Raw genomic sequence first — 12,598 nt, 5'->3', positions numbered from 1 at the left:
AAAATATTAAAAAGCACTAGAAAATCCTATGCAAGAGATGTGTTGCTATCATCCATGGAGCTCCAAAACTATCAAAATCTAAACCACAATCACAATCCAGACTCCCTTAGATTCTTAACTGTCTAAGAAAATTACCAGCATGTTTTACCCACCACTTTTGCTGAATTTATAGTATTCTGCTCCATTTGGAACTGCTTAATGTGTTTTATAATTGTAATGGTTTTATTTGTTTTTATAATTGTAGATTCTATTGTTGTAACCCGCCATGGGATCTTACAGTGTCGGGAGAGTAGAAAATCTTAAAGTAAAAAAAAAAGAAAAGAAAAGCTATGGTTCCTCCTCATTCTGGCAGCTTATAGCAATTATACTATTAAAAGCTAAAGGGGCAAAGTTAATTTAGCCATGCTAACAGCAAACTAGAGCTGATGCTGTAATAAAATATTTGTGGATAACAGTTTGCTGCACACAGCATGTAGCATTATTTACTTTAAAAAATACCCCCTAAACCCAAGCTTACAAATCCAGCGCAGTTGTCACAGAACGTAGGCTTCAGGTAAGTGGTCTCTTGGAAGTTGTGGGCGAAGCCAAGGCCTAGTTTAGAATAGATTGAGCTGGCCCTCATGAAGTAAGCTGTGATTTCATCCCTGCTAATCAGACCTTCCCTGTAAAAACATACACATACACACAAGGAAGAGGGTCATTTGAGGTTTAATACTGCTAAAATCACAAGGAGTTAACAGTGTCTCCCGCTCTGTTTCACTCCACCCACACACACTGCCAACCCTCTGGTAAATTAGAGACTAAGGTAAATACGTTAATTCATTTTCACAGCAATGAACATCTAGAAATATATTACACGCACGCACACACATACACCCCACATGATCCTGTCAAGCAGGTCATGAGTTCTGCAGCAACTCATTTAACATTCAACAAAAACAGCTTAAGGAGCAGGCTTCACAATTGATTCTGAACACGCTGCACAATTATCGAAACAAAGGAGAAGCCCAGGGAATACTTCCTAACACTGAACCTTCAAATTGCTCTTTACAATTTCTAATGCCATTTGGGACAATGAACAGTCCTGGAGGAATATGGAAATTGCACAACAGGGGACTCCTCCCCTAAACATAAAAGAAGAACGTTGTTCCAACATTAACTCTTTGAAGGTAAACAGGTTCCTGACTTGTAACTGTTGTTCTGAAAATAATCGCACAAATGGGCGATCTACCAATTGGAGGGAAGCTCAAGCTAGTGGTCTTGAGACACATACACACACCACCCACTTCCAGAATGTAGCCCAGCTACCCACAATTCTTCAGTCCATTCATCTGAATGGGAAGCACGTGGGTGCAAATTAACCTATTACGGCAATTAAAAAATGGAAGAGCAAAAGCATAAATGTTGTTTGGATGTACACACCTGTCCTTGTCCATTACACAAAATGAGAAAGGAAAGCTTGCTGCAATCTTCTCAAATTCTTCCTGAGAAATGTACCCATCCAGATCATGGTCGTAATTTTTGAAAACAGACTGACCAGAACAAAAGGGGGGAAATTAAATGGAACCAGCTAAAAATCACTTCAGTTTGGCTTTTTAAAGCACTTGCTACAAGTTAATGTTATATGAACAAATACTACAATGTTCTATGGTAATTTAATTTCAAAATTAAATGCATTTTAGTACAGGCGTTATATAATGCAACAATGGCAACAGCTTGTGGGCATATCTATGTACATGCAGGAAAAACCTGTGCAGTGTTTTATGAGGCAGATTCTTGACTAGCATTTAGGTATATTGGAGTAAGGTACTTCTGCAAGCTGCTCTGACTATGGTCTCTGCGCATAAGTACATATGCTGCATACATATGGCAGCTTTGTCAAGTACACACCTTACTCTAAGACTTCATTTAGCTTACACAACTTGACAAAGCACACGGTATGGCTACCTATCTGCTTTTGTCTCATTCTCCTCCTTCACTCTTTGAACATCTCGTAAATTCTCTTACATTTTCCCCGCTCTCACAGTTTTCTCCCCTCCTTGGGCACAGTAAATTGCAAGTTATATACTGCAGTGGGGGTCCTATATCTAGAGAGAAATCTAGGTTATCTCTCTAAAGCATAAGTGACAGTACTGAGATTCTTATACCTGGGCTACACATTATGGTCACCACTGAGATCAGCAGCCCCATGTTGTGTTTCCCACCTCCAGCTGTTTACATCCACAGCACTCACAGTATGAACTGAGGACACCATCAGAAAGCATGTTTCACTCTTTTTGCTCCATGCTTTTGGAAGCTGAGAGCAGAGAAACCTACTTCATGACTGTCCCACTTAATGCTGCAAGGAGAATGGGAAATCTGAAATGAGTGGGAAACTTGCAACAGCGATATTTACTCCCATGGTGAATGTACCATGAGCCAAATCAGGCCCTGCAAGATGTTAATATGAAACAAGTATGATAAACAATTTGCATACTTACATCTACCATTCTCTGAACGTGTTTGCTAATGATCTTTGGGTCAGGTTTTGGGGCTACACCAGAGGCCCAGTCTGCTACTACTGGCGGTTTAGAAGGCGTCAAAGGCTAAAATAAGAATTATATACATCTACATTCAAACTTCATTTTCATGTTATTGAAAGAAAAATAAATCTATCTGTTAAGAGCAGTTATTCCTAGATGTTTTAAAATATCCTTACCAAAAAAATTTTAAGCATTGCATGTATATTGAAAATGTAAGTAAACCAGTGAGACACAACTAACTTGGTGCATCCTAGTTGTATTTATTTATAATCCCACCTTTTGGAGCAGAGCTCACCCAAGGCAGCTCACACAAGCATAAAAGCACAATGACTGATTATATAAAAATAATCAAAACCGGCAAAGGCAGTAACAGCTCTTAAGAGGTCAATTAAAACAAATAACAGAGAGTAATGTGAGCTATACTTGGTTACATAACTCTCTAGAAAAATATTTTTTAAGAAAGGTGGGTTCTGAAAACCTCCGTAGCACAGAGGCCATGTGCACCTCTGAGGGGAGAGAATTCCACAGTCTATATGCTATTAACCTCACTCTGATTATATCATTCTCACAAGGATGGAAGATACCAAATTATAGTTGGCAAGTTGCACTTTCCCTACATTTGCAATATTCACATTCAGATGCTGTCACATAGAACACAGAATTGTAGAGTTGGAAGGGACGACGAGGGTCATCTAGTCCAACCCCCTGTGATGCAGGAATCTTTTGCCCAATGTGGGGCTCGAACCCACAGCCCTGAGGTTAAGAGTCTCAAGTTCCATTGCTTAGCTGTATCCTGGTGTGCATTGCAATACAGCAGTGTTGAAACCTGCAGTGCACCTGCAGGCGGCAGGTTTGAAGGAAAGTGGCTGTCATCTGGAGCCTCCTCCAGTCCGTTAATCACTCAATGGGTGACAGCAGAGCCGAGCCAAAAGCCCATCAGTGCCCTGAGTTTGGAAGTCCCACCCATGAAGAACTGAGATACTGGGTTGCTTCAGCAACTACTGGACTGACTCCAAAGAGAGCAACTCAAAAGGGGATTGGAGAGTAGCCAGGCCCTCTCTTCTTCTCCTCCCTCCTCTCCCCAGATGGTTTTCTGGCCTTTTGTCAAGCCTGTAGTGGGAGGCCAGATTAGGCTTGAGGTGTCCTGGGGAATGATAGTGACAATATATGCTCTTGTCACTATCCCTGGCTTTGAGAGGGCTTGGTTTGGCTCCCTTTTGACCTCCTGCCTGGCTTGTGGTGAAATACTGGTTTGAGGGTTCTACCATCCAGCTAATTTGTGGCCTTTTGGTATTTATCTCTGCTCTGGTATACTGGTTGCTAGGTTAGATTTTCAAAGCAGTAAATATTCTATTTTTTTCTTGCCTCTTTAAATTTTTCTGATATAATGTGCTCCAAAATGATTTTGATGCATCTGGGCAACAAATATTGTTATTTTGCTCGTTTGAATTAAGGATCTTGTGCTTACTGAAATGTATAAATGGAATAGGTTACAGAGTGGTTTGCTATGGCATTATTCATTGAAATATTACAGAGCTGAAAAGCTATTGCTGCATGTTAAGTGGCTCCAAGTAATTCAAAGCACAATTTCTTTGCAGAAAAGCAGCATATAAACCCAAACTAATCTAGTAAAAATAGCACCGTTAAGTACCAACATGCAGGTTTAATGCATGGAAACTATAACTGAATTGCTAGGATTCTTACTGCAGCCCGGTGACTTTTTGGCTCTCGTGCATATGAAAGTTCATAGATTTCATCTTCCGTGTAGTAAAGATCAAGGGACAGCTGAAAACAAACACAGAAAGTTGCTGCAGCTTCTCTGGCAAGAGCTTGTCTTTTTAAAAGAAGTGTAACTGAAGCATTTTATAATGCATACTGAAATGGTATAAGCTTATGGTGTTGTGTTGTTGTTGTTGTTTTAAAAAAAACTATTGTTTTGGTTTTGGTTTTTTAAACAGAAAGTATTAGAAGTACCTTTTAAAAGAAAGAGGATCAACAATGGAATTTAAAATCCCATTTCCAACAATACAGAAGTAATTTTTATACTTCAAGTTGGCAGCTTTCACTTAAGGTGCCTTTACACTTATATTGTGAAAGATCACAGATCTGTCCTTTTTGGATGTGTCAAGTTATTTTGCTAAAATGTAATGGGAAGCAAATGTTTTGTGGACCAAAGTCCATGAGAGAACAACTTGTGATAGCAGTGGCATGTGGGGTGAAGCATCTTACAGCTTCAGTTCTTAGAGCCAATTCTAATCTTAGTGTTGCAGAGTAGATACTCCCAAAAAAGGTTTCCATGAGTTTAGAGCTCCATGAGACCATATTCACTCCCATACAGGTGAGCTGCAGTGTGTGGTATGTACCCATGAGACATCTACCATTCACCCTCCACTCTCAGAAGTAGGCCACCGGCATGGAAAGTTACATGGAATCTGGCAATCTAAGAAGGCAACTGTGCATCTATTCTAGAACTTCTTATAGCTGTAGGACACCCTAGATAAGTGATGTGGTTTCGCATCGCAACCGAACCATGACAGTACAGTATCTGAAAGGGCCATAATGAAGCACCATAAATTAGCAGCATTATGTTAGTGAATGATCTCATGGAAGTGGACTCACCAACCCTCAGGAAAGCAAGTAGGCACACACTTAGTGGTTTTCCAAAAATCACAAGGCCTATCTCCCTATTGATATGTCATTGTACTGCTGAGCAAAGACCTACAATGCACTGTCAGGAAACTTTTGGGTATCACACGACAGGACAGGGTCTCAAACAAAGATGTGGTCTCCCAAGTCAACATTCCCAGCACGTTCACACTCCTGTCTCAGTGATGTCTACGCTAGCTTTGTCATGTCCACAGAAGGGAAGGTGGCATAATCTCCAAGGAGCCGTCTTCAGGCACCAGACCAACTGGGCATTACAAAGACATCTGCATCTGTGACACGAAGGCTAGCAACATTAACATGGCCATGTAAGCAGTCCCTTGCAGATGACCGCAGTGGCTGGAGACAGACAGTCAGGTCATGTATCCAGAGGAGAAATGACCACTGGGAGAATGGCACAGGCAGAAGAAATACCATGGTGCATCTGCAGCAGCACACCTGGATGCATTTTGTTGCACCCAGTTGCAGCAAAACATGTATCCCGTATCTGTCTCTACAGCCACCGCAGGCACTGTAACCTTCCAACAGTATGACTTCACTCCCAAAAGCGCATTCCGCCATTGTATCCCGAGACAGACTGATGCCAACAACATCATACTGGTCTACAACAACAACATCATGAGCAAAGACCTACAGGGAACAAATACCCTGCCTACCTTAAAATTGACTGGCCTGGTTTAACAGTCTAAGCTTTCTGACATTTAAATAATTCCACAGGATGGGGGAAAGTAAAAGACATTTAAAATACGATCTGTAAAGAAGGAGACTTACTGTGAGGAGATGAACAAGATCCTTGTTAGCTTCCAGGGGAGGGCCTATCTCTTGCAGCTGTATCAGTTCATTGACATGATTATACAAAGAATACAATTTATGTATATTAACTTTTTTGTCTTCCAAGTAATCTGGCATGGCCTCATAAAGGGAGATCAAGTCTTTTAGATGTACTCCAAGGATAGGGATCTTAAAGTTACTGCACTCGCTGTAAGCACGTCGATAATTATCATAGTTCCTACAAGATGATAGCAGTTCTGTCATTTCATTAAACACCTAAAGAAAAACAAAGAAAAGCACTAATTCACTACGCTCACCATTAGGGCCACTTTAGAACCACATCACCAGCAGATGAATTTCGCATACTTGCCGTTAAATTCAATGTAAATATACTGGCTGCATTTCAAACCATGGCTTAGGATTCATGATCCGCCCCCCACTCTCCTTCCCTTATCTAGTGTGGATGACAGTGGATGACATTAGAATCTTATACATCTGTTTCGGATTAATTGCAGTTTAGCATAGCATCCTAATCCTAAACTGTGGTTAATCTTAAATACCGTGAGTTGAACTGAAACTTGCTTGTTTCAACTCACCACTGTCCATGTTCAGAAACACAGTAAACTATGCTTAATCTAAAAACAGAAGTGAAGGATTCCAAACTCCTCCTTGCAATCCCACTGGAGGAGAAGGGAGGGGAGCTCACAAGTCTGAGGCTCTCATGAAATTGTTTCTCATGGTGCTCAACTATGGTTTAGCGTTACATCTGAATGAGGCCACCAACATGAGTGTTGCGCAGTCTTACAGCACATGATAGACAACTTCTCTCTTTATAAATCAGGCTTTAGCTACAGTGGCAAAAACTCAACAAACTCTATTAATTGAGCAATATTTCCATTTTGGTGGCATAAATAATAAATGTGTATATTTATTGTGAGAGGGACCCATAATTGTGAGAGGAATATAGTCTGTTAGCAAATCTGATTTCATTATTGTGAATCACTTTTACAATTCTTATGGCTGAAAAGCAGTATACAAATATTGCAAAATAAAGACACGGAACAGAGGGAAGAGTTCAACAAACCTTATGAATATCATGAGGAACGTGAGAACTTGTTTCTTTAAGTCTAGAGATGGAACTATGGCAAAGGCCACCTATCACAGCCATTAATGTATTAAAATTCTGCAACTGATGAAGTTTCTGTGTAAAAAAAAATAGGAACAGTCAGTATTCAGTTTTTGATTTTGATACTTCTCAACTGACATGATAGAACAGAGAGAGACCTGACCTCAATGAGATTTGATTGCCCCCCACCATTTAACACAATTTAATTCAATGTCAGTATCCACAATCTGGCCCACATTTATATATTTCGCCCTTCCCAAATTATTCTAAATAGGTGCAGGGAAAAAAATTACTTCAAAAAACTCAAAACCATTTACAGCTGACCTGGGCCACATGAATGAATTTGATGAATACTTCAGCTCGAAGCTGCGGTGTCGGCCTATTGAGTACCATTAGCTGCACCCATTGGGAGATACCGTTACAAAGAGCAATTGAGCGTTCCATGGTTGGATTGTCCCTCACACAGCCATTCATGATGTAGTTCTGATAATCTGGAAGCTTAAACGAAAAGAAGGTTGGTGGAGCAAAATTAACATTAATTCTACTTCCATTACTGTATTCCTTACACCCCCTGTTTTTGCAGTGAGACAGACCTCTAAAGCAGGCATGTCCAAAGTCCGTTGTGGGGGCCTAATTCAGCCCGCCAGTCGGTTTAATCCGGGCCCTGTGGCCCTCTTTGAAAAAAGTTTGGACACCCTTGCTCTAAAGTCTTTAAAGGCTGTGTAATACCTAATGTATAGGTGTCCTGCTTACTTTAGAGCATCTCCATCCCCAAACTGGACATTTTTAATATGAGCAAAGTTATCCACACGGCAAGCTGCTCCATACATTATTTCTAAGCAGTACATGGAGCAAACTGTATGCCAGAGGTGGGCAACCTTTTTTCAGTCACATTCCCTCACAGGTAAATCTGTCAGGGGCTGTGGGTGAAGTCAGAACCACTGACAGACAGAACCTGACAAAAAGGTGTTATGGATTCGCTAACCCGAAATAAAGACCATCCTATTTAATTTTTCACCGATCCTATATTAATCTGCTCGCATATAACCATCACTGGGTTTGGATTACAGTCAAATATGTGCACAGAGGATGAGAGTTGTTCCTATTATTATTTAATTTGTTTAATTGATTAATTACTTTTAATTAATTAAAACCACACCAAGATATTGTTCTGGAAAACAAGTGAAAGTAATTCCTTTCTGCAGAAGCTTATCAATTTGCTCTCAGACTACTAATGGGAAAACTTCTATTCTACAACCAGGAAATACATTATCCTTACACTTCTTGTAACCAATAATCATTAACAGTTTAATGGCAAAATGTTAAGCATTATATAAGTGTGTGTGTGTGTCTGTGTGTCAGGGATACACAGAGACGTGACTCCAGCTTTCATGGCTGTTAGATTTTAACTTAGCACATAAGAGGAGTCATGAACCTAGAGCTTAAAATAAAAAGTACTGACACATGACTAAGTGAGAGCTTTTACAGTTTATTCCCCTAACTGCTAAACTTACATCTGAGAATCTGAGCAATGTTATTCAGGAGACAGGAGGAGTATGTTAGGGGTTTTTTTTGAGGGGGGACACATTCCACAGCTTTGGAGCAATATGGTTATGCATTTTCAAGCAAAAAGGTGAAGAGAATAAAGAACTGATATTTATAAACAACCTGTTCCTGATGCAAAACAAATCATGCACAATTTTAGCCCAACAGAATAGGACTGCCAGGTTTAATGGGTTGCATCCAGTAGTGGCTTTGCACTAGTGAAAAGCACTTCCGCAAGTCAAGATTCACTGCAGCTGCTCTTAAACCTGATGAAAAACTGAATCTGAAGATTGGGGGCACCTTACATAACAGGATGAAATATGGTGCAAAGGATTATAGTAGGTAAGCAGCTTGGCAAAAACTGAATAACTTGCCTTGTATGAACATAAACAACATCTGCTAGTCAAATGCCACCATTGGATGCAATCCATTATGACCCATTAACAGTATTTAAGATACTTGCCTTTTGTACCTTTCTGTCCACTGGGAAGGAAATGTCCCCAAAGCCTACTAGACCATCCATCTATTTTAAAACCAAACCATCTAGACCAGGAGTGGGGGAACTTTATCAGCTCATGGGCCTCCCAAACAGCTACATGCCAGAGGCAAAAATGGATGGGGAATAGATGTGACACTTATTTTTGCATTCCAGCCATACTAATGCCAGAGGTTTGCACATCCAAGCAAGTGAGAAGAATTATCACCATTCAAGGCTGCATTTCAGTACTCAAGGAGAGCAAAGAGCACAACCAGGGTCTGCCAGGAGCTGGGGAGATTCCTGGGGGATTTGTATTTGACCAGCAGGCTGAAGGTTTCCTACCCCTGAACTACACATACTCTCTGTTAAAAAATAACCATTTGAGTTATCAACTTATGAAAATCCATCTGCTCACTGATATCCGTCGGAAGGATTTGAACTCAAGGTAAGTGAGGTGGTCTGACAACTCCTCTGGTTCCAAGTGATCAAAGAGTAGTGACACTTTCCGTTTCTTACTGCTGTTAGATTTTATCCGCTGCGTGATCTTTCTGGACCACTCTCGGGCATTTCTTTAAAAAGAAAGAGAAAGGAAAACCAAAAGGGGTAATTTATCGTCTGCAGCAGAATTTACGAGCATAGTCCTTTCCAAACAAAATCACACATTCATTCAATTTATATCCCTCTCAAAGGAGAACATGGCAAAAAACACACAATAATAATCATACTGACAATAATAGTTTTAAAAAACATAATAATCATGATAATAATTTTATTATTTATGCCTCATCCATCTGACTGGGTTGTCCCAGCCACTCTGACTGCCTTCCAACAGATATAAAAACATAACAAAACATCAAACATTAAAAACTTCCCTACACGAGGCTGCCCTCAGATGTCTAAAAACTGTTATAAAAACAGTTTAAAACTTTCTCTCAACCAGCAATTTCAGGGTTTCCAGGAACAGTGTACTTCAACCATCAAATTGAGTAAATAGAAATGTTCTTAAATTCCTCCTGAAAGCTAATATTGAGGGAGACAGAGCCACCTCATGAACGAGGGCACTCAATAAACAGGGTGAAACCACTGAAAAGGCCATGATGGGTCAATGCCAACCAGACAGTCCCTGGTGGCGGCAGCACCAACAAGCCCTCACCTGTCAATCATAAGGTCTGAGGTAGATGAGGTTCTTTTAGGTACTTGGGTCCTAAGCCATTTAGGGCTTTATATGCTAGTACTAACACCATGAATTGGGCCTAGCCGTGTTTTCAGGACCAGTGATACATGGTTTTTTTAGAACTGGCTGCCCACAGTTGCATTCTGCTCCAATTATAACTAAAAGAACAAACTGCAATTTGTGTCCTCAGTGAAGACATTAATTCAAATGGATACAAGTATGCAACAAATCTATTATAATTTCCACAGCCAAGAGATTAACTAATTTCAATATCCTTCTGCTTAATCAGGTGTCACTGCTTAACCAAATTAGCAGAAAGTAATATCACATGCAAGATGTCTTTCTTTCAAGGAGAGAACTGCAGGAAGTGAACTTCAGATAAGACCATTTCTCTCCAGTATTTATAGTAAACCAGATAAAATACCCAGCAGTAAATCAAGCAAAGACACAACAAGGACAGGAGCCAGACAGATATGTGACTATTGCTTGAAGTTATCTTTCTATGAGGCGAATTCTTCTGCAAAGAAAAGATACTGCTTGGGGGGGGGGGAGGCCATTTTTTAGCAGAATCCACCTCCCCCAAGAAATGTGGGGCATGCAGGAAAAAGCCCCATTTGTGCTAGCTAAACAGCACAACTGTTTAGTTGAATCTGGACCTAAACATTTTTCTAAAGGCCCAACTTGTATGTGTAATCTACAGTGTGGTCATGTTTGAATCACAACTGCAACGGGACACCATTTGTGTGAAATGAGTCCCTGTCTATGGCAATTTATACCCGGTCATTATTACTGTTGAAGTTTATTCCTAAGCTGCCTTTTGGCCAAGGTGCACACACAAATACAAAACCTAAGTAAAAACTGCAACTTACAAAAATGTAGAACAATAAATTTTATTTAAAAAAAGAAGAAGACTAGATGCCAAGTCCTTCCTGTTCATACTAAAAGGACTCACAAAAACGCCAGAGAGAACATTAGAGATTCTCCTTCCTTGGATGTTTTTAAGCCATCTGCCATGGGTGCTTTAGCTGAGATCCCTGCATTGCAGGGGGTTGGACTAGATGACCCTCGGGCCTCTTTCCTATTCTACAATTCTATGATTCTATATATTCGTGATTCAGGCAGTAACCATGCCACATACTGTACATGGAAACTGTTCCTGAGGAGTTAAACAGAAGAAGGAAACATTCCTATTCATAACTGGATAGTACAAATTATTTTTCCTAGAAGTTTAGCAGCAATAGCTTTCTTGTGCATGTGTGTGTATTTCTCCCAATATATTAAGACCTTGACACTCACATTTGAGATGTGTCAATTAGGCGACAGTGCAACTCCTCACCATTAACTCTCACCAATTCTTGAAATTCCTCCATGGCGTTTGTAAGATTGGAATCTGTTTTGAACATGACCCAGAATTCTCTTATCCAATACCTGTTAACAACAACAATAAAATTATGTTGTTTTTATAACTTTGTACGCCATTAGTAGACACAAACCCAATAAACCATTAGCTTTATCCACTTTATCACCTAACCAACCATCTTCCGCTTTCTGCTATATTTAAAATATATTTAATACATTTAGCAAATTTGATCTTCAGTCTCCTTCTTGACTTCTGGCTTACATTTGGCTTGCTGGAGGCTGTACTCCTCACAATCATCCCCTCCTCTTTATTCGTTGGATAAGATTTCTATTTGATTCTAAGAAATTATGTCACTTTTGAGAAATATACCTTTTTGAAATTAAATATATGACTGTGCAGGATTTCCTGGGCAATTTTCCACCTACATATAATGTTGAATTTGAAAGTGCTGTGGCCACTGTTTCTGCCTGGCTTTATGTTGGTTTCTCAACTTGATTTTCTAAGGCACAATGATTTACTGTACCTAGGCCATTTAATTTCTACTATCATGACCCACATTCACATATACTTTGTGAATCTAAGGGTTGAAGCTTCCCATTGATGTTTTATATTTTGGCGGCCATTCCCATTACTTCTTGTGCCTCATTATCAATATCCAATGTGTGGTACAGTGCCGGAGAATGGATTGCACAGTCTTCATAGAACTCATAATCTTAAAACTTAAGGGGGGGGAGTGTTAAGTTGTGGGTGAACATATCAGATGACACAGCGATCCTTCAAACAGCTCTTGTTTATTCACAGGCCAGAACAGAACTGAACTGAAGGGTTCAGCCAGCCTGCTTATATAGAGCTCCACTACAACGCAACAGTAACCACTTTTTGTAACTATCCAATCACTGAACGTCACTTTCAATCCCTTATTTGCATATGTGGACCTGAGTGAAAACTATCTACAGTA

At 40.0% G+C, this 12,598-nt stretch overlaps 1 protein-coding gene across 1 annotated transcript in view; it reads right to left on the bottom strand.

Moving 5' to 3' along the window:
* The window catches only part of RASGRP1 (RAS guanyl releasing protein 1), a 43,165-nt gene that overhangs the window by 6,135 nt on the left and 24,432 nt on the right, over positions 1-12,598 (bottom strand). Inside the window, exons 5-13 of the mRNA XM_083613040.1 lie at positions 11,577-11,708; positions 9,522-9,675; positions 7,408-7,581; positions 7,042-7,158; positions 5,958-6,233; positions 4,227-4,307; positions 2,481-2,585; positions 1,423-1,532; positions 518-662 (exon numbers count right to left, since the gene is read on the bottom strand). Of these exons, the coding sequence (XP_083469166.1) occupies positions 518-662; positions 1,423-1,532; positions 2,481-2,585; positions 4,227-4,307; positions 5,958-6,233; positions 7,042-7,158; positions 7,408-7,581; positions 9,522-9,675; positions 11,577-11,708 (1,294 nt within the window). The remainder of the gene's footprint in view (positions 1-517; positions 663-1,422; positions 1,533-2,480; positions 2,586-4,226; positions 4,308-5,957; positions 6,234-7,041; positions 7,159-7,407; positions 7,582-9,521; positions 9,676-11,576; positions 11,709-12,598) is intronic.

This window comes from Podarcis filfolensis (genome assembly GCF_964270895.1).
Source record: "Podarcis filfolensis genome assembly, chromosome: 1".
Taxonomy (NCBI): domain Eukaryota; kingdom Metazoa; phylum Chordata; class Lepidosauria; order Squamata; family Lacertidae; genus Podarcis; species Podarcis filfolensis.
This window is presented reverse-complemented; position numbering and strand designations above follow the sequence as displayed.